This window comes from Sphaerodactylus townsendi, linkage group LG05, assembly GCF_021028975.2.
Source record: "Sphaerodactylus townsendi isolate TG3544 linkage group LG05, MPM_Stown_v2.3, whole genome shotgun sequence".
Classification (NCBI taxonomy): domain Eukaryota; kingdom Metazoa; phylum Chordata; class Lepidosauria; order Squamata; family Sphaerodactylidae; genus Sphaerodactylus; species Sphaerodactylus townsendi.
The window spans coordinates 78,717,622-78,736,192 of NC_059429.1; the positions used below are offsets into that span (position 1 = coordinate 78,717,622).

At 44.1% G+C, this 18,571-nt stretch overlaps 1 protein-coding gene across 7 annotated transcripts in view; it reads left to right on the plus strand.

The window, feature by feature from the left end:
- The window catches only part of INAVA (innate immunity activator), a 55,993-nt gene that overhangs the window by 21,253 nt on the left and 16,169 nt on the right, over nt 1-18,571 (plus strand). For 5 of the 7 annotated variants that reach the window (XM_048496089.1, XM_048496082.1, XM_048496083.1 and 2 more), the window contains 2 exons: nt 14,519-14,637; nt 17,550-17,674. In XM_048496089.1, coding sequence (XP_048352046.1) covers nt 14,583-14,637; nt 17,550-17,674 — 180 coding nt within the window. In that variant the 5' untranslated portion in view covers nt 14,519-14,582. Of the gene's footprint in view, nt 1-759; nt 895-14,518; nt 14,638-17,549; nt 17,675-18,571 lie in introns of those variants that run through there. The other 2 variants (XM_048496086.1, XM_048496088.1) reach the window with 2 other exon arrangements.

Consider the following 18,571-nt stretch of genomic DNA (forward strand, 5'->3'; position numbering starts at 1 on the left):
TGAATAGCATGTAAGAAATCCACGACAGCTGGTTTGGGAGAAGAACATTTGGAGCAGAAATGTGGGGTGGGGTGGGGAGGGTGAGATACTTAACCCCTCTCCTATCTTCTGCCTTTCCATTTCAGTTCGTGCCCCCAAGTTGCATGTCTCCGCTTCCAGATGCTTTTTTGCAGGGGTATCTGTGAGTCTGGAATCCCACAAGGAGAGAATCAATGTAGTCGAAAGAGTTGCAGCAGATTAGTGGCAGATGGGAAGGGGTGACGCTCCCCCTCACACATTATGTTTCTCCTTCAAATCATATCCTAAGCAGTACTAAGTGTGATTGATTGCATTTATTTGTAGTTTTAAAATATGTAGAAAACTATTAAATGTGAATAGCAGTGAAGTCTTATGAATAGTGGAGGGCAGGGCTCAACTTATGGACTCACAAGCAATATGTTTATTGTCAGTACGCAATATGAGTGTGGGCTTGGATCTGACTGCCGTAAAAATAGCATTCGCCTTTTGTTTGCACAGGATCAGGTAGTGGGGAATTTCTGTTCTTTTGCAAGAGATTCTCTCTTCCCCCCCCCCCCCAATAATCCCTCCCACTTTGATGCCATGTGTTAGTTCCTTCTTTTTTGCCTGGAAGGACTTGGCTGTGCTGATTCTACTGGAACGCAGAAGGTGTTGCTCACCTGCCCCTCCCCTCTGACTCAAGTCAAAACAAGTAATGCAATTTCTTTGGCACAGCCAGAGCAAGGCAGTGCCTGGAAGAGGGTAGCTGCCAAAGGGCCGGAAGTGTAAGCTCAACAAAAGTTCTAGATTTAGACACTTGAAAATTGAAATCTGACTGAGCTTCCTAACATTGATCCTTCTCCTGGTATCGGTTAACCTGGATTCAAAACTGAACAGGTAAGGGAATCTAGCTGCATGTTGTTTCCACAAAGACTGAATCTGTTAGACATTCATCTTTTGGTTTTGTGCTGCTTCGGTATCTAAAGCAAGTAAGAAATCTAATGGAATTTGTTAAATGTGTTCATGAATCCAGTAATATCTGGATTTGGATTTTAAAATAGCTCTAATTAAATAAGTGACTAGTTCTATTTTCATACAAGTTTATACACATCACAGATTCATTGGATGGGAGTAACTTGGATGTGGTCATCTACAAACTACCTGTCGATAGACTGCAGTGGGTTAAGTATGCAAGTTTTTGCTCTGCTGATTGGGACTTTAAGGGTGTGTGTGTGTGTGTGTGTGTGTGAGAGAGAGAGAGAGAGAGAGAGAGAGAGAGATGTAATTGTAGTTTCTATGCATAAGTATTTTTGTAGAGCGCATCTGTCATTGTGAGAAGCAATTGTGGCCAACCCAGGTTGGCAATCCATTCCAGTATTTTGAGAACAAGGGGCAACACATGGACTTTTTCAGCTGGTGCCCATAAGATGGAAAAATAGCTCAGTTGATGGAGGCTAGAAAGAGATCGAGAGAGAGAAATATTGTTTTTTTAAAAGCTCTCACTTCCTCCTTTGATTTTCGTGCATGATGGGATGGAAAGGAATTTCTGTAGCAGGAACTGTGGGTGCAACAACATCGAGGTTTGTAATTTTGTAGCATACACCCCCATAAAATGCTTTATACAAAAGAATAATTAATCCTAAAAGAATAGTGTACAAACTATATAGTTATGCTGGGGTCCAATCCAGGCAAAAAGTCTTAGCACCATATCGTAAAATTCATATTTTTCCCACCTTTAAAAAAAGAAAAGGAAAAAAGTCCAATCTGATGAAGAGTCTCGGAAAACTTGAAAGCTTGCGCAACGTATTGTATTGTTTGGGTTGCTTAAAATTATTGCATGGATTTTGTTTTTAGATAAGTCCAGTACCAGAAACAGTCAAATATTAGAGTATCCCCCCCACCCCCAGTCAACATTCAGCACATGCTAGTTACAATGCAGGATCCTGCTCTACACCAAGAAAACTTAACCAACTTTCAGCCTTTCCTATTTTCTTCTAGCCAGCAGCAGCTGATAAGTCAGACTGCAGCCTTGTGCCTGCATAGGGCATCTTAGTAGCTCCCTTACCTCTGATACTATTTCATGAGACCCACCGGTAAGGATACTGGGTTCTGTTTGATCTCAGAAACCACCCAGCAATGGTAGACTCTTTCTAGTGCTCTAAGTCCTCACGAGCTGCTTGCTGCTGCTTCTGCATCCCATGGATGCCCCCACCTGCACATTGGCCAGGTCAGCCAGAGCTGCATGACTTAGTATTGTGCCAATGCAGTGGGTTGCTTCAGTATTAACAATGAATTGGTTGCACATCTGCAGCTGGTACACATTGTGAGGATATAAGCAGCTATGCAGAAATGCCAACATTTAAATTGCTCCTTCTATCTGTATCTTTAATATCGATTTGTTCTTTACGTCATTATCAGGTTAGGTTATTTAGCTGCATATGATGAAAAGCATTTACTGCCTATTTGCACTCGGTAAACCTCTATTTAAAGGGACGGGACATTTTTTCCTGTCCAGTTTGCAGTTACAGTAGCTTGCAAAGCTTATTCCCACCTCTTTCCTCAATTTGTTTGTTTATTTCATTTATACCCTGCCTTTCTCCCCACTGGGGATTCAAAACAGCTCCTCTTCTCCATTTATCCCCACTTCAACCACCCAGTGAGGTACGTCAGGCTGAGAACATGTGACTGGCCCACAAGAACCCCCAGTGAGCTTCCATGGCAGAGTAAGGATCTGAATGTGGCTCTCCAAGATGCTGGACACTCTAACCACTAAACTACACTGACACACTGGAACTTTTTCTAGCAGTGTGGTTTAGTGGTTAAAGTGTCAGACCAGTGTCTTTGTCCCACTTAGCCTTGAAACTTACTGGATGACCTTGAGCCAGTCTCTGTCTGTCTCTCAGCATAACCTTCCTCATCAGGTGAGAATCCACTGGTGTAGGAAAGTAGGTTGCCAGCCAGTCCCTGATTACTGGTGGGTGCATGCAGGTGCATGCAGGTGGTGGTGGAGGCTGGTGTAAGTGGCATTGAGTGACAATAGAAAATCCATTAACATTTTCCCTCCTCCCTTTTTTTGCCCCCATGGCTCATTCGAGCAGTGTTGGCACTGCTTGTCAAAGGGCGGGAGGTTGCCTGTCCAAAGGAAAGCCATGTATGCTGCCCTAAGATTTTTGGAAGAAGGACAGAAGCCAAACTTGAGACACAAACAAAATCAAGGAATGAAAAAGCAGCAGAGAACAGGAAGGAAGGAAACCAACATAGAAAGACATTACCTTAATTTCCCTTTTACTCAAGTTTTTCTCATTTATTTTAAAGGTGCCTGCTGCTTATTAAACCCTACCTGCCCACAGAAGATTAGTTCCCACTTTCCTCTGTGACATTTCCTTCCTACTGCCTAAAATTCAACTCTGACTGTTAGGTACAGATGGACAGTATAATGGGGAAAAAGCTCCCATGAGCAGTTATAAAATCTGTTTGTTGGGCAGCAAGTGGAGGGAACGCAAAGTGCTCCAGATGGGGGACTCTTTCAGGAGGGTAGTTAGTGATGATCACTGTGATTTAGTATGGAAATCTGAATGTTGAAATTGTTCAATTAGTCAATTAAAGCAGTATAGTTAATTAAACAAGATTTCAACTAGTCAGCATAACATTCCTACTTTGCATCCATGATCAGAAGACAAATTAAAAGGAGCTTACTCAATGGTTGTTACTTTTCAAACTGCTCAGGAAGTGGTTTAGGCATTCCCTGACTCTGTGGGGGCAGGGGGACTTGGATGGGCTTTGAGTCACAGTCTGGGGCTGGATGCTCAGCAGATTTCCCCAGACATACATTATTACATAATAGATGCTAAGAGGGAATCATGGGAAGAGGGAGGTTGACACCTGTTTTTAAAGTCATTCTTCTGTGCTTTCTAAACACACTAATCGTAATTATTTGTAAACTTTGAAGATGCATTCCTTCCCCTCCCCTCACCAGTGCATTTATGGAAGGCTACAGAGCGCGATGAGGGTTCAGTCCTCTGTTGGCTAGTGCTCATGGTATCACCGGTGACTATCAACACTGTTTCTTCTTCCATGCTTTTACCAACATATGTGTTAGTTGATATATGTCCTAATTTGACCTTCTCTAGAGGAAGGTGCTCCATGCTATATTAATTTAGCCAGGGGCAAACTGGGAATTGAAAATGGCCCAGAAGCAAGCCAAACTGAGTCACCCTGATGGTGTGACATGCGAGCAGTCCAGGGCCACTCTGCTCATTTACTTACCCATTGCTACCTTCTGCAAAATGACAGCTGTCTGGGAGGAGGCAGCTGGTGATCTAATGCCCATCACTGCTTGCTGCTGAGCCGAGTGGACACTGAGGCACTGACAGAGTTACTGGGGCTCAGCTCTGCTTGCTTCTTGCCTGTTGGTGCCCCTGGTCTCAGACTTTTTCCTGCTACTTCAGATCAACACAGCTGCCCACCTGAACCAGTAGCCCTTCAGGACAGCAGCCCACCAGGAAATTTCTCTGTAAGTTCAGTGGCCACTCTGGCCATAGCACGGGGTGCTTGTGAACCCTTCCTCCACAATAATGTCCCATTAATTTGTTGACCCTTTTACATTTACTTTTAAAATATCTTCTAGGCTCTATACTTCATTTCTTTAGCGCTGGAATGTCCATTGCTCATATTTTATTTTTTAAAAATGTCTGGATTGTCGTGCTGTAGCACAGTTACCTTCATCTTTTAGTGAGAATATTTGTCTGAGCATTTCACAGTTGTAAGGGAACAGGATATTGCACTACTAATTCCGGATCCAATTAGTGCTGTTATAGAATTTTTATGTTTGTTTTCTGGAAATCTCCTGAGTGTGTCAGTAGGTCATATGCTGCTGGCTGCAGACATATCCTGGAGGGAGCTTTGTCAGACTGAGCAGCAGGGCCAAAAAAAATCACAGAAGAGTTTTTTCAGAACTGCATCCTGGATACTGCCCATACTTTAGCAGAAGTCTGGACTTCTGCTTAATGGTTAATTTGCATCTGGCCAGCATTTCTTGTGTTCTAGTGGGGAAAAATGCAAAAATGTAAATGATTCTCAGGTTGAGTTGTACAGCCATTGTATAGTTATAGATTTGCCTTACTGGAACTCTGTGTGACAGTACTGTGCACATGGAACTAGCTGCCTGCAGCTGTTGGGGCCGGGGCAACCATTCAGTGGGGAATCTCCCATACATCAGCCCTTTTGTTGTGGTATTCATTGCATGGCATGACATCATGCGATGGAAAAGCAACTCTCACGGTGCTCCAGATACACGTTACATGCTAATGACATGTTGCACACCACAACATTCTCTGATATTTCCTTGTTTTAATGAAAGCCACTTCAGCAAAAGAGGAGAAAAAGCGAGGAGGGGTCTTTAGCTCCTCCACCATTTGCTAGTTCCCCTCTCCAAGGCTGCATTCCTAAGAACAAGTCACTGAGAGTACATTTGTTGGCCAAAATGGACTTCTTTCCAACTAGATCAGCTTATGATTGCAACCCAAATCACTCCTTTCTAATTGGCTTTTTGGTTGCAAACACAATTTTTAAACTCTGAAGTAATTTGGAGCAGGACTCGTCGGAGGGGGCGGGGGGGGGGGGGGGGGAAGGAAGGTTAAATTCCTCTTTCTGCAGCCACTCCACTGTCAGTTGCCCTTAGGGTTCCAGCCCTGGGTTGGGAGATTCCTGGAGATTTGGGCTGGAGTCTTGGAGGAGAGGAGTTTGGGGAGAGGAGTGAGCTCAGCAGGTATGTGGGGCCAAGTAGAATCTGTCCTCCAAAGCTGCCATTTCCTCCAGGGAGACTAATATCTGTAGTCTGGAGTCACCTGCAATCCTGGCAGGACCTCAGGCCCCACTGGGAGGTTGGCAACCCTAACTGCCCTTCTGGAGCTGATTTTCTTTCCTTTGAGAGTGTTATATGTAATAATATATAATTAACCACTTTAATCAGACATTAGAGTCAAATTGAGCCAAAGATGCACACAAAGGGATGTATTACCTCCTTCCTTTCCCCTCTTACCTCATTCAGAGTGTGTTTAAGGATTTCTAGGTTGAAACAGGCTGATTTTCCATGACTCATGAATGTAGGATCCAAGGTGAATCACAATTTTGTTGACTACCCACAAACTGGGATTCTAAACTGTGGTTCAATTTAGGTATAGAATCCCAATTTCTGTGGAGTAAACAAACTTTGAATCACCCAGGAGCCTTCTTTCACACCAGGAATCCTTAATCATGCTGTTTGTGAGAAGGGAGTGGAGATGATCAAGCAAAATCTTGGCTTAAATGGAGCTTGTTGTTATCCAATTAGCAATCACACTAGATACCTAATTTAGAAACCATCACATTTTGGTTCACCATCAACTAAAGTCTGAGGCACCATGAGCACTTTCTCTCTGACAGCTTAGAGACAAATGTAAGGCTGATTTAAATATGCAACATGCATGTGATATAATGTGAATATGCTAGAACTTGCTTAGTACTTGCCTGAAGTGATACCAGAATGGCAGAGAGCAAAACTCTGGGAACTTGGAACTTGAGAAGGACCAAACTAAATGGGATATCACACCAATTGTGGACAACTGCTATGCTTCTCATTCTAGTAGTGTCCCATACCAAGCTGGTACCTGAAGCATGTTTCTGAGTTTGGTATCTGATATATTATGTATGTACATAGAAGTTAAATAAAAACTGGGCTCTGTGCCCAAAGAAACTAGTTATTCTTAGGAAGAAGTATCGAGAAAAGGAGACGTGCTTCCTTATTGGCTGCCTGCAGCAATCGTCTTCTTACCAAACAAATAGGCAGTGTAATTCTCATCCACTTGCTTGTTTGGCACTGAACAGTGCAATAGAAAATTTGACATCATATATCCAAACCAGGGCTTTTCCAGACACTTGATTTAATTCCTGATTTTCTTCGTAGTCAATCCATAACTATTGGGATTGGTACAAGCATGGTTGTACTGAACATCTGCTCTCCCTCTGCAGTTAACACTGTTGAGTCAGTTAATTTTCTTCTGAATGTACCTTAAATAATGAGGATTTTCAATGGAAGGTCCTGCTGTTAATGGTGGCATCACAGCATACATACCCCTTTTATTTTTTGTGGATGCTTATATTGATATATCAATAGAGTTATGATAATTTAAGCAGGTTCTGTGAATTCACAGCTTTCTTTTTTTTTTAAGTAAGTCTCTTTCTCCCCTGCCACAGAGAGATGCCTTTCATTTTGTATCACCATGAGGGAAAGGGCTAGAAACTTACTTAAAAAAAATGAAACCTGATAATTCAGATAATCTATTTAAAACATCATAGAATCATAGTTGGAAGCAGGGGCGTAACGAGGCAGCCCTGGGCAAACTGTAGCCCTGGGCAAAACCTGAGTTGGGCGGGCACTCCACCACGACCAAAATTTTTTTGCACCGGGACATTGGTGCCTGCAAGGGGTGCAGTTTTAGACATATCAGCACCAAAATTTCAGCATATCATCAGGAGACTGTCCTTATGCTACTCCCCATGTTTGGTGAGGTTTGGTTCAAGGAGTCCAAAGTTATGGACTCCCAAAGGGGGTGCACCATCCCCCATTGTTTCCAATGGGAGCTAATAGATGGGGGCTACAGTTTTGAGGGTCCATAACTTTGGCCCCCCTGAACCAAACTGCACCAAACTTGGGGGGTGCCATCATCTCCAGATGATACCCTGAAGTTTTGGTGCCGATACATCAAAAATGCACCCCCTGCAGGAACATCCCAGAAATTTGCCCAAGAATCTTTGTTCTGCATTGAGTTTTCTGCATTGCTGTCAATGGGGGTTGCAGTCTGTGGGGGGCACATTTCTGAAGGCACAGTCTCAAAACTTTCAGGGTCTCATCCGGAGACTGCCCTAATGATACCCCCCCCAAGTTTGGTGCAGTTTGGTTCAGGGGGGCCAAAGTTATGGACCCTCAAAACTGTAGCCCCCATCTCCTATTAGCTCCCATTGGAAACAATGGGGGATAGGGGCACCCCCTTTGGGAGTCCATAACTTTGGACTCCCTGAACTAGACCTCACCAAACTTGGGTGGTAGCATAAGGACAGTCTCCTGATGATACGCTGAAAGTTTGGTGCCGCTAGCCTAAAAACTGCGCCCCCTGCAGGCCAAAAATGGAAAACCACTAAAATACCCAAAAACGAACCCAGCATTTTGATGCCCCCCACAAGGTGATGCCCTGGGCAGCTGCCCACCTTGCCCAATGGGCATTACGCCAGTGGTTGGAAGAGCCACAGTGGCATTGAGTCCAACTCCCTACCTTGCAAGAAGACACAATCAAAGCACTTCTGAATGATGGCCATCCAGGTTCTGTTTAAAAACCTCTGAAGAAGGAGACTCCAACTCTCTTCAAAGCAGTGCATTCCACTGTCGAGCAGCCCTTATCATGAGGAAGTTCTTCCTAATGTCCTGTACCTTGAACCCATTACTCCTTGTCTTAGTTTCTAGAGCAGCAGAAAACAATCTTGTTCCATCTTCAACATGACATCCCTTCAAATATTTAAACATTAACCTTATCTTTCCCAGACTAAGCATACTAGTTCCCTAAACTGCTCCTCATGAAACATGGAATCCAGATCTTTAACCATTTTAGTCGCCCTCCTCTGGATCTATTCTGGCTTGTCAATGTCCTTCTTGAATTGTGGTGCCCAGAACTGGACACAATATTCCAGGTGAGCCTGTGAGCGCCTTTGGAATTCTGACACAGGGCAATAGGTATGATCACAAAATAGCTGCTGCAGGAGATGAAGCCAACTACAAAATGTCAGGGAGCATGGTTATGTATAACTCTAATAGTACCTCTTCAGCATATCAGACAGAAACTCTGTTCATCAGGATGCCTTTTAATCTGCACAGCCAACCAGAAGTCCTGCTGAGCAAAAGTACCCAGCCCCCCCCCCCTTTCTGAAAGCACTTGGTGGGCACCAGGAAAGTTGTTGGCAGGCACCATGGCACCCCTGGGTAGGAACCCTGTTGCAATCTATTGATGTTGTGCCTCTGCTGAAAAATTGCAGGCCAAGAGTTCACTGGTTGCCTAATAGAACCTCAGTCTGCATGTTGTTCACTCCTAGCCTAGTTTCTTTGAAAACACAAAAGTTGGTTGTGACCAGTTAGCAGAGACCAGCCTGGGGAAGATATCCTGTTGCAGGATGAGCAACAAAGAAGTGATGGTAGAGAATATTGGGGTAGACTAGAAATGGAGTATGTGAATGGCAAGCAAAACAGCAAGGAGTTGGCTTATGGACATCTCTCTCTCACTTTCATTGGGTGATGAAATCTTGAAAACCACTGGGGCCTGGGCTGATTCCTTTTATATACAGAATAAAGTTTTGAAGCATGGCTACTGATATATGAAAATGTTTTGAACAACTCTTTCTCACATGTTTGAAGTAGTCCAGTTAGTTTGAAGGCGATATCGTAGTGTGCCAAGATGGACACTGGAGGATTTGCAGCGTGGGAAAGCAGCCAGCAGAGATGGTGCTCTTAATCTTCCTGTCTTAACATGTCTGGGACTGTTATTGGAACAGCAGGCTCAGCTAGCTTTAATCAGACTGTGCATGAAGCTACGCCTAGCACACCGGAATTCACACCCCCATGCCAGTTATTTGGTTCATGCTTTGTCCATAAATTGAGGTTACCAGAACGAAGACATTAGGCGTTACTCTGTGGCTAGGGCTACCATTCTGTACTGTCGCAGTGAGCTTTTGTGTACTGGAATATTAAGGTAATATGGAAGATATGAGCTGCACTGGAGGCTAACTTAATAATGGGAAAACAACTGTGTAACCACCTGTACAAATAAGTTGAGATTGCTCAAAAAACACATCACAGACTCACTCAGGGCCGCCATTGCTGTCCTGTGGGAGCTGGGCCTCCCCCCTTTTTTTCTGCACCAGTTCTCAGGCCCCTCGTGGGCCAGGCAGCTCTCAGGCAGGCTGACAGGGTCCTGCCTGGTGAGTGAGGGGAGCAGGGCTAGAAGTGCATGTCCGTATAAGGTAGAATAAGGCATCTCCTGCCTCTCTTCGGCTTCCAGCCACCTCTCCAAATTTGCATTGTTTGTTTTTGTATTTATTTGTTACAGGTTTCTTGCATTGTTTTAGTCATGTTTTTATGTCTTGTCTCAGCCTGGTGTGTTGTGCATGGGGACAGATCCTTTTGGGGGAGGCCGAGGCTATGTGCCTGTCTCCCCGTTAGTGGGGGCTCCCCTAAGGAGCCTTGTGGGTGGGGCAGGCCTTGGTATTGTATGCCCAGGTGGTAGGCTGATGACAAGCCTACACCCTCAGGCTGCAAGGGGAGATCCATCTAGCAGCCAGTGTCCAAATGATTCCCATTTACTTGCTGCTCTGATTCCCTAGTACCGAACTCAGGGAATGGTGGGTGTTGGGTTCAGCAGGCATGCTGCCCAGCAACAGGATCTGCCCCCTATGCTGCGCCTCTGCTTCCTATGCCTATAACAGTGATGGCGAACCTATGGCACGGGTGCCAGAGGTGGCACTCAGAGCCCTCTCTGTGGGCACGCACAAACAGAGTTCATCATGAGGGAGGGAAATTGCCCCTCCCCACACATCTAGGCTGGCCTGGGCCACTGGTCTCAATTATTAGCATTAAACCTAAGACCTAGTTTTGGGGAAGCAGTGTAGGTAACCCTGTTAAGCGCTGTTAAACCCCACTGATTTTCATGCAAAGAACTAAAGCGCGATCCTTTACCTGGAAGTAAGCTCGGTTGCTGGCAATGTGGCTTGCTTCTGATTAAACCCTCCTAGGGTCGTGATTCACCCATTCGAAGAGTTGCATGGTTGCTTCAAAGCAAAGCCACCGACTACCACCAAGCTTACTCTTGAGTAACGCGTGCCTCGGAGCCAACTGCTTTTTCTAAACTAAAACCTCAGTATTCAGGTTAAATTGCCGTGTTGGCACTTTGCAATAAATAAATGGGTTTTGGGTTGCCATTTGGGCACTCGGTCTCAAAAAGGTTCGCCATCACTGACCTATAATCAATAAAAACCAGGCTGTGGCCAATTTTTATACCACAAAAATGTTGTCTTGTGTGTTTGTTCATTGGCCAGTGGCCCCTGTCTTCCCCTAGGGCAGTGATGGCGAACCTATGGCACGGGTGCCAGAGGTGGCACTCGGAGCCCTCTCTGTGGGCACGCACACACAGAGTTCGTCATGTGGGGGGCGGAAAATCACCCCCCACACATACACATCTAGGCTGGCCTGGGCCACTGAGCACGACATACACGCACTGCGGTGAGGAAGGAGGACTCGGCTGGCGGGCCTGGTGCCTGTGCCCCCCTCGGGCTGCTGCCCGAGGGGGGGGGGAAGGCAGAGGAGGCAGAGATGCTAGAGAGGCACAGAGCAGTGCATGCGGGACTTGCTGGATACTAGAGCAGGCTGGCCCCTGCTCGAGCCGGTGGGGCGGAGGAAGAGGGAGCCAACCCGGTTTTTCCAAACTAAAACCTCAGCATTCAGGTTAAATTGCCGGGTTGGCACTTTGCGATAAATAAGTGGGGTTTGGGTTGCAATTTGGGCACTCGGTCTCAAAAAGGTTCGCCATCACTGCCCTAGGGCTAGGTCAGCAATGTGTAGCTGTGTTAGTCTTTTGCAACAAAATAATCAGAAATTCTCTAGGCACTGTTATCTACTCTAAGAATGAGGCAATAAAGAGGAATATAATTGTTTAACCCCCCCCCCCGAAGACTAACAACATTTATTGTAGCAAAAAATTCCTTGCTCATGAGTCAGAAGCATGGAGTGTACATTCAGCCTCAGATACATGAAGTGCACTCCATGCATCTGATGAAGTAAGCTCTGACTGACTTAAACTTATGGTGAAATAACTGTTAATATTTAGTAATCTTTAAGATGGAATTCTATCAAAATGTGCATTTGTCGCAATCATGAGAAGTTATTTGGACTAGATATCTATGAAAATAAGAGAAGAGTTTCAGTGCATTATGGATTTCTTCAACTTTAGCTGTTGGTGTAGAGCAGGGGTCTTCAAACTATGGCCCTCCAGATGTTCATGGAGTACAATTCCCATCAATCCTTCCAGCATGGCCAATTGGTAGGGCTCATGGGAAGTGTAGTCTCTGAACATCTGGAGGGCCATAGTTTGAAGACCCCTGGTGTAGAGTAAGAAGCATGTTTTGTGAACAGAAGTCCTTGATTGAAATCATGTTCTTTGCACACTTAGAAAGAAAAGCTGTACAAATCCCAAACACTATTATCAGTAACTTTCCACAAAAACATATGCACTTAGTTTGTGCAGTTCTGATATATTCCCTCTGCACTTTTCAAGTAATGGCAAACAAAAAGACACATGTACACCATCTTGTGTAAATTTCAAGATCGATTTTGGGTATACATGTTTGCAGCTGGGCAAAATGGACACATGCATACTGGAAATCTGGAAAACTTGGCAGCCATTCCCAGCAATGAGCTACCCTGAGAAAGGATTCAGTCAGTAGACCCGAGTGTCTTCCTACTTATCAGGGGCACATAATTGTCTCTTGTGTTATCATGTGACTTCCCAGGCCCAGGGAATTGTGTTATGGAGAATGACCTGCAGTTTCCCATTAACAGTAGGCCAGTACTTCATCCACAAAGCTCTCAGTTCAAGTAGTGTGAACTCTAGCAGTCTACCCTCCAAGATATATTCCTGATACAGGTAGCAGTATTGCCATTAGCTGCACAATTGTGAGAGTATATAGTTATGGAGAAAGTGCACTCTGCTATTGCAATGATACTTCTTATCTCCGTGTTGTTTATAGGCTTCCGGAAGTGCAGGCAGAGGGACAGGCTCATACGCACAGAATCTTCCTATTCCTGTCTGGGTTGAACAGTAATCTAGCCTGGTGGTGTTGACATCATCCTGGGTCACAGAGCACATCTCTGTTCTGCACCAGTGCAGTGAACCTTGTGCATCCAGCTCCTTCTGCCTTTTGTTTCTCAGGAGACTGGTAGTCCCAGGATAAGCTCCAGACAGAAACTCAGCTTGACTCACCCAGGTGGAGGCGAGGGAGTGCTGTGTAAACATAAGCAGTAGAAGATTTGCAACTGCCCCCAGCTGCAGGGAAGATGTCAAGAATTGTCCTTATTGAGTGACATCCCTGAGTCTGGGAGACACACCCTGGCATCTGCTACAAAATCTTGAACAACTTTAAATATGAGGGCAGACAATTGATGACACTGAAGCTTGGGCTGAAGGGATGTCTTTTCACCGTGTGTTGCTTCAGAGCACTGCCAGGACCAGTTACCTATTTGCTTGGCCCATCCTGCTAGTGTTAAGGGAGGCTCCCCAGGATCTTTTTTCAGTTTAGCTGGAAGAAAGAAGTAGCACCAGTCGTTTCCAGGACTGGAAATATAAGGTGCAAGATGGTGGGCGGGTGAGGGTATTGCCCATCAGACTGCCTGCTGGGAGCTGCAGCAATCCCTGTTAACGAATGTGCTATAAATCTGTGCAGCAATAGCAGACATGTAAAAGGTAGACTTGACTTCAATTGTTTGTCAACCTCACCTTTTCAAACCAAACATTTGGGGTTCTGGTGAAGATGTAAAAGTAAATGGAGTATGGTGGCTTAGAGACTTGGAATGAACTGGTATGTGACTGATCTGTTACTGGATCTCCTGGACTAGTTTTGCTTGTTTGTTGATTTATTTATTAGATTTGATATCCCAACCTTTCCTGGCACAAGGCCGGGCTCAGGAAGGCTAACAATTAAAATCACTCCATACAATAAAAACAATATTTCTAATGAATATTTCAGAATGACCCATTACGATTATCATATTCAGATGGCATTTGTCGGACTAACTTAAACAGTGTTCGATTCCTAATTCCTCTACAGCTATACTCTTTTCCACTAAAAGAGGACAGTAGAATTGTATACTAATTCACCATTTCCTGGACTTTTCCTTGTTCTAGAATGCTCCACTTGGGTCCTAGTGCCTACCAATTCTGTCCCCAAGGCACTTGGACCCAAGTGGAGCATTCTAGAACAAGGAAAAATCCAGGAAATGGTGAATTGGTACTGTCCTCTTTCGGTGGAAAAGAGTTACAAGCATAAAAGGTGTCGGTACAGAAGAATGGGTTTGCAGGGATTTTTGCTCAAAGACATTTCCTGATTATGTTTTAATCCTTTAGTCTCAACAAGACATTCAGTAGGTGTCCCTGAAAAAAGATTAGGAAGTAAATGCTGATGTGCTATTAATGTGTTTTTATTTATGCCCTGCTCCTTCCCACCCTCTGAATCCAAAGTAGTTTACACCATAATTCTCTTCTCCTCCATCTTCATGACATTAGCTTCCTGAGATAGGTGTGAGAGATTGCTTTGCTCATGGTCACTCAACAAATTTTCATGGCAGAGTGGGGATTTGAACTTTGAACTCCTTGATCTTTGTGTAACAGTCAAAACAAATCACCTCGTGGTATAAAGCGCACCTTAGACTTTCCCATATTTGTATATACAGGAGAACCTACGACGTTTACAAGGTGTAATTCAATTTCATCCTTCCTCCACCATTAGAGCGGGCCATGAAGAATAAGGATGAGATCAGTGACACAGACAGTGGGATCATAGTGCAGTCAGGTGAGTGACTCATATGGGAATTCCTGCTTGTATTAATGCAGCACCGGCAGCGTCTCCTGGATTTGGGCCTATGTCAACAAGTTTCAGCGAGATTGATTGTTCTGTTGGGGTCTGCCTTCTGCCCCAGACTGTGAGCTGCTCCAGACTAAGGTCAGCAGGTTAGGCTGGTAGTGGTCTTTGTAGCTGCTGGAGAATCATGGATATTCTTGTTAAAGCACAGCTGGGAAAAGAGCTCCCTGCCTCATTAGCAATAGCAGACTCTACGCTGGCTTTGCTTCAGTGCTGCTTCCTTCCAAGTTGATTACAGTGCAATCCAAATTGTTCATATGGGGAGCATTCAGGACCCTTTAGTAAGAATGTGATCTTGCATAGGCACGTAAAATCAGGTGTGGCAGGAATGTTTAGGGTACATTTGCAAATACTTGCTTATATTTGTGGGGGAACAAATATAAGGACTTGTATCACACATGTAATGGGAGTTTTTAGTCTCCAAGATGCACACCAGCTTTTTTCCATAGCTGTAGCCCCATCCCATTGTTTTCATATCTTCAAACTGCCATATTAAGCCACTATCATCTCCCTTGTAAAAATCATGTTACATGGTAGCTAGACATAAGTTTTCAATTGAGCTAATATAGCTCAGAACAGTTGAGGGTTGTGGAACTACTGGTTCCACTTGTTCCAGTGTGCTTTGATTGAAAATGGAAAAGAGCGTGTGTGTATTTAGAAGGCACAAAACTCCCACTGCATATGTGATACAAAATCCTTATGATGTACCCCAACAGACACAAAGACTTTGTAATGTATAGATGGAGCCTTAGATGTGATACTTTCATTTACCTCATTTTACAGCACAACTGGGATCCACGGGAAAAGAACTAATAAAATAACTATTAGTTAGCTTTGAAATACTGGAATGATGAATTAGTCCCTTTTTGCCATGTGAAGATGGCTTCTGGGGAGAATATTTCACTAGAGGCCAAAGGTAGCTTCTTATATGACATTCTTCCTTCATGACTGCTTCCTGATCCTTGTACGTAATTATCTATAAACTTTTACAGAGTGTTTTTTGCAAGTTAAAATACTGAAAGAACACTTGTAGCAAACAATTGGGTGGGACTTCTAATAGAACAATAGTTGAGCTTGTACCTACAATGAGATTCTTTCTTTGTAGGAAAATGTCACATCTAAAACATCCCTTAATAGTTTTAAACTAACTGGGCGTGTGGACCTGGGTTAAGGTGAGGCCAAATTGATCTTTTCTTAGAGGTTCCTTTGTTCTCCAGATTTGTATCCATTCATAAGTGCGCTAAGGAATTCTCATAGCAGCTTCAAACTAGGTGTGGGTAGGGAGATCTAGATGCATTGCTGAAATTTGCACATGGTCTGGATCTCCCTGTACCTTCTTTACAAGGTACAACATGCTTCTTAGCCTATCTTCTAGATCAGAGCACCAGTGGAAGATACAAGAGCAACGTAAGAGTGATGTGAAAGGACTGTTCAAGTGACAAAAACCATCTAGCCTAAACCCTTGTTTAGGATGGAAAAGCTGGTACTAGCTACACTGAAACCTTTATACATAAATCAAAGCAAACTCACTAGGCAGTTACATGCAGAGAAAAATCCTTATAGGAGCTCAACATTCAGTGTCCATTTTGATTCTTCTGCAATCCCTGATGCTTACTTAAATATCCTGGGGCACATCCTCATAGGAACAGCTCCCACTTTAACAATCATATATCTCATAATCATCCCCTTCCCGAGATGCAAACAGATCAAACTTTCTACAAGGAATGCCACCCAGGTTTACATATATATGTCAGCATACCTGGGGTAAAAATATCAAGATCTTGCAAGACTACCTCATGAAGCCATGGCTGCCATTTTGAGTAGCCTAATCAATTAAACCACTTTCCTGAGGCTCACAGAAGAAGGGAATTCCCTCCTGAGGCTCACAGCAACAGGAGAAGAAGGGAATTCCCTCACACCTAAGTCCCTGTGGGTTTCTCTCTTTTTTATTTCTAAATAGGAGACAATTTCCCCTCCACCATCATAAAAATGTGCTGTATGTCATTGTAGACGTCTGCTGCAGTCTTCCATCTGCAGTTATACATCTTTGTGGCCACCACAGGGATACTGCTACCATTTTAAAGTGATTGTAAAATGGTGTGAGGGCCTGATTCTGATTGAACCACAGTGCAGTAGGCTGAGGCACTTTTCCCTGTGTGCCCTATGAAGTGATGAAATGCCCCCCTACTGTTTCAGCACTTGCAAAGGCACGGGAGAGGGCAAAATGTGGGTCTGCTCCTGGCATTTTTAAATCACTTTAAAATGATGGTAGTATCTGTGTGACATCCGAAATGATTCCGTCATGTCTAGTTTGACCCTTAGCAACCTTGGCGTTGACTGAACTCAAGTGATTTTTGGAAGACACCCTTTAAGTGACAGCAAAAATCTTTGAGACATTCTTGTTTATGGCTAACAAAGATCAAAGCATGTCTCTCGTTTTGTACCCTCTGTCAATGGTCAGAGAAGCAGATCTGTTTGCTGAAATTTTCTAATAAACCTAGCAACCGGTGATATTACTATGAAGTCTCCACTTTATCTGATCTGTGATGACTTATTCTGCATGCAGACTATGAAATGGAAGCTGACCAGGTCCCCTGGTGCTGTGTGCATTCCACACCCCACCTGATGAGCTGTCAGATCAGCCTCTCCTTTGAAGTTCCACGTCACTTTTTAAAAACGATAATTATTAACGACATTGGTCTTCAAGATATAGGTTTGTTACACCTGCAGCTGGCTCCAGAAAGCTGCCAAAGGGCACCTCTGTCTGACTCACTAAACATTGCTCCATCCTATCAAAAGCAGCTAACTGTCAAGTCATTCTGTGTCTCTCTTACTTCCTCCAGGACCAGACAGCCCTGTAGCTCCAATGAAGGACCTGACCCAAGCTATGAGGAAGCAGCAGAGAGTGCTGGAGGAGCGGCTGGAGGCTTGTGTGCAAGAACTGAAAAGGCTGTGTTTACGTGAAGCGGTAAGGCCTAAGAAAGCCACAGAGCCCCCTGCCTGCTGCACAGAAGGAAGAAGCTGTTAAATAAAATAAATGAATTTTTGAAGGCTGGAGTGAGGAAAGCAGAGCAGAGGGAGGCCATGTTATCTGAAGCAAATGGTTAGGAGTTCCCATAAAAACTGAGATAGCTCCTCGGCTTGGAAGCAACATAACAGAGTGGTGGAGCCAGTACAAAATAATTGGGAACAAATACATTTGGGGCGGGGGGAGTTACCTGGAGTACTTGCTTGTTGTCTGTGCCAGCATCATTTAAGAAATAGTTTAGTAAAACAATCGGATACCATGCTACAAAGACTCCTTCTCCCTGATTTCCCTTGTGCATCTGATTGGGGAGCCTTTTTTCTTGACTTGAGATAAGGCAGTGTTAGATCCTGAATGTGGAAACTATTGCAATTTGCTTCTTCACCCAAATAAAAAGTTCTGGACCCCCTGGCTTAATTGCTTCAGCCACTATTAATTCTGGCTATTTCAGTGTCTAAAGAGAGAAAAAGGAATACTTTTACAGTAGGAACCAGGATAAAATAATACAATATCTAACACAAATTAGAGCCTGAGTCTCTAGGACATGGCAGAATATGTCCAAATTTAAAAAGCCACTGTGTATCCAACCCTGAATATCACAGCTATCAATATTTTCATAATTACTGTAGAGAGCCTATTTCAGAACTCAGTAAAATTGCTACAACAGAATTCCTCCTATGGACCAGTTTAAGGCCACTGTTTCATTTGCCTGGTTACTAGCTTCCAAGGGCAGTGGAAATAAGGCTAGAGTGAACTCAGCCTCTGGAGTTTGGTCTGTCATTTAGCATGTCAGGTAACACTGACAGGATAACTGAGAGTCACAGGCCATTCAGCAAAATA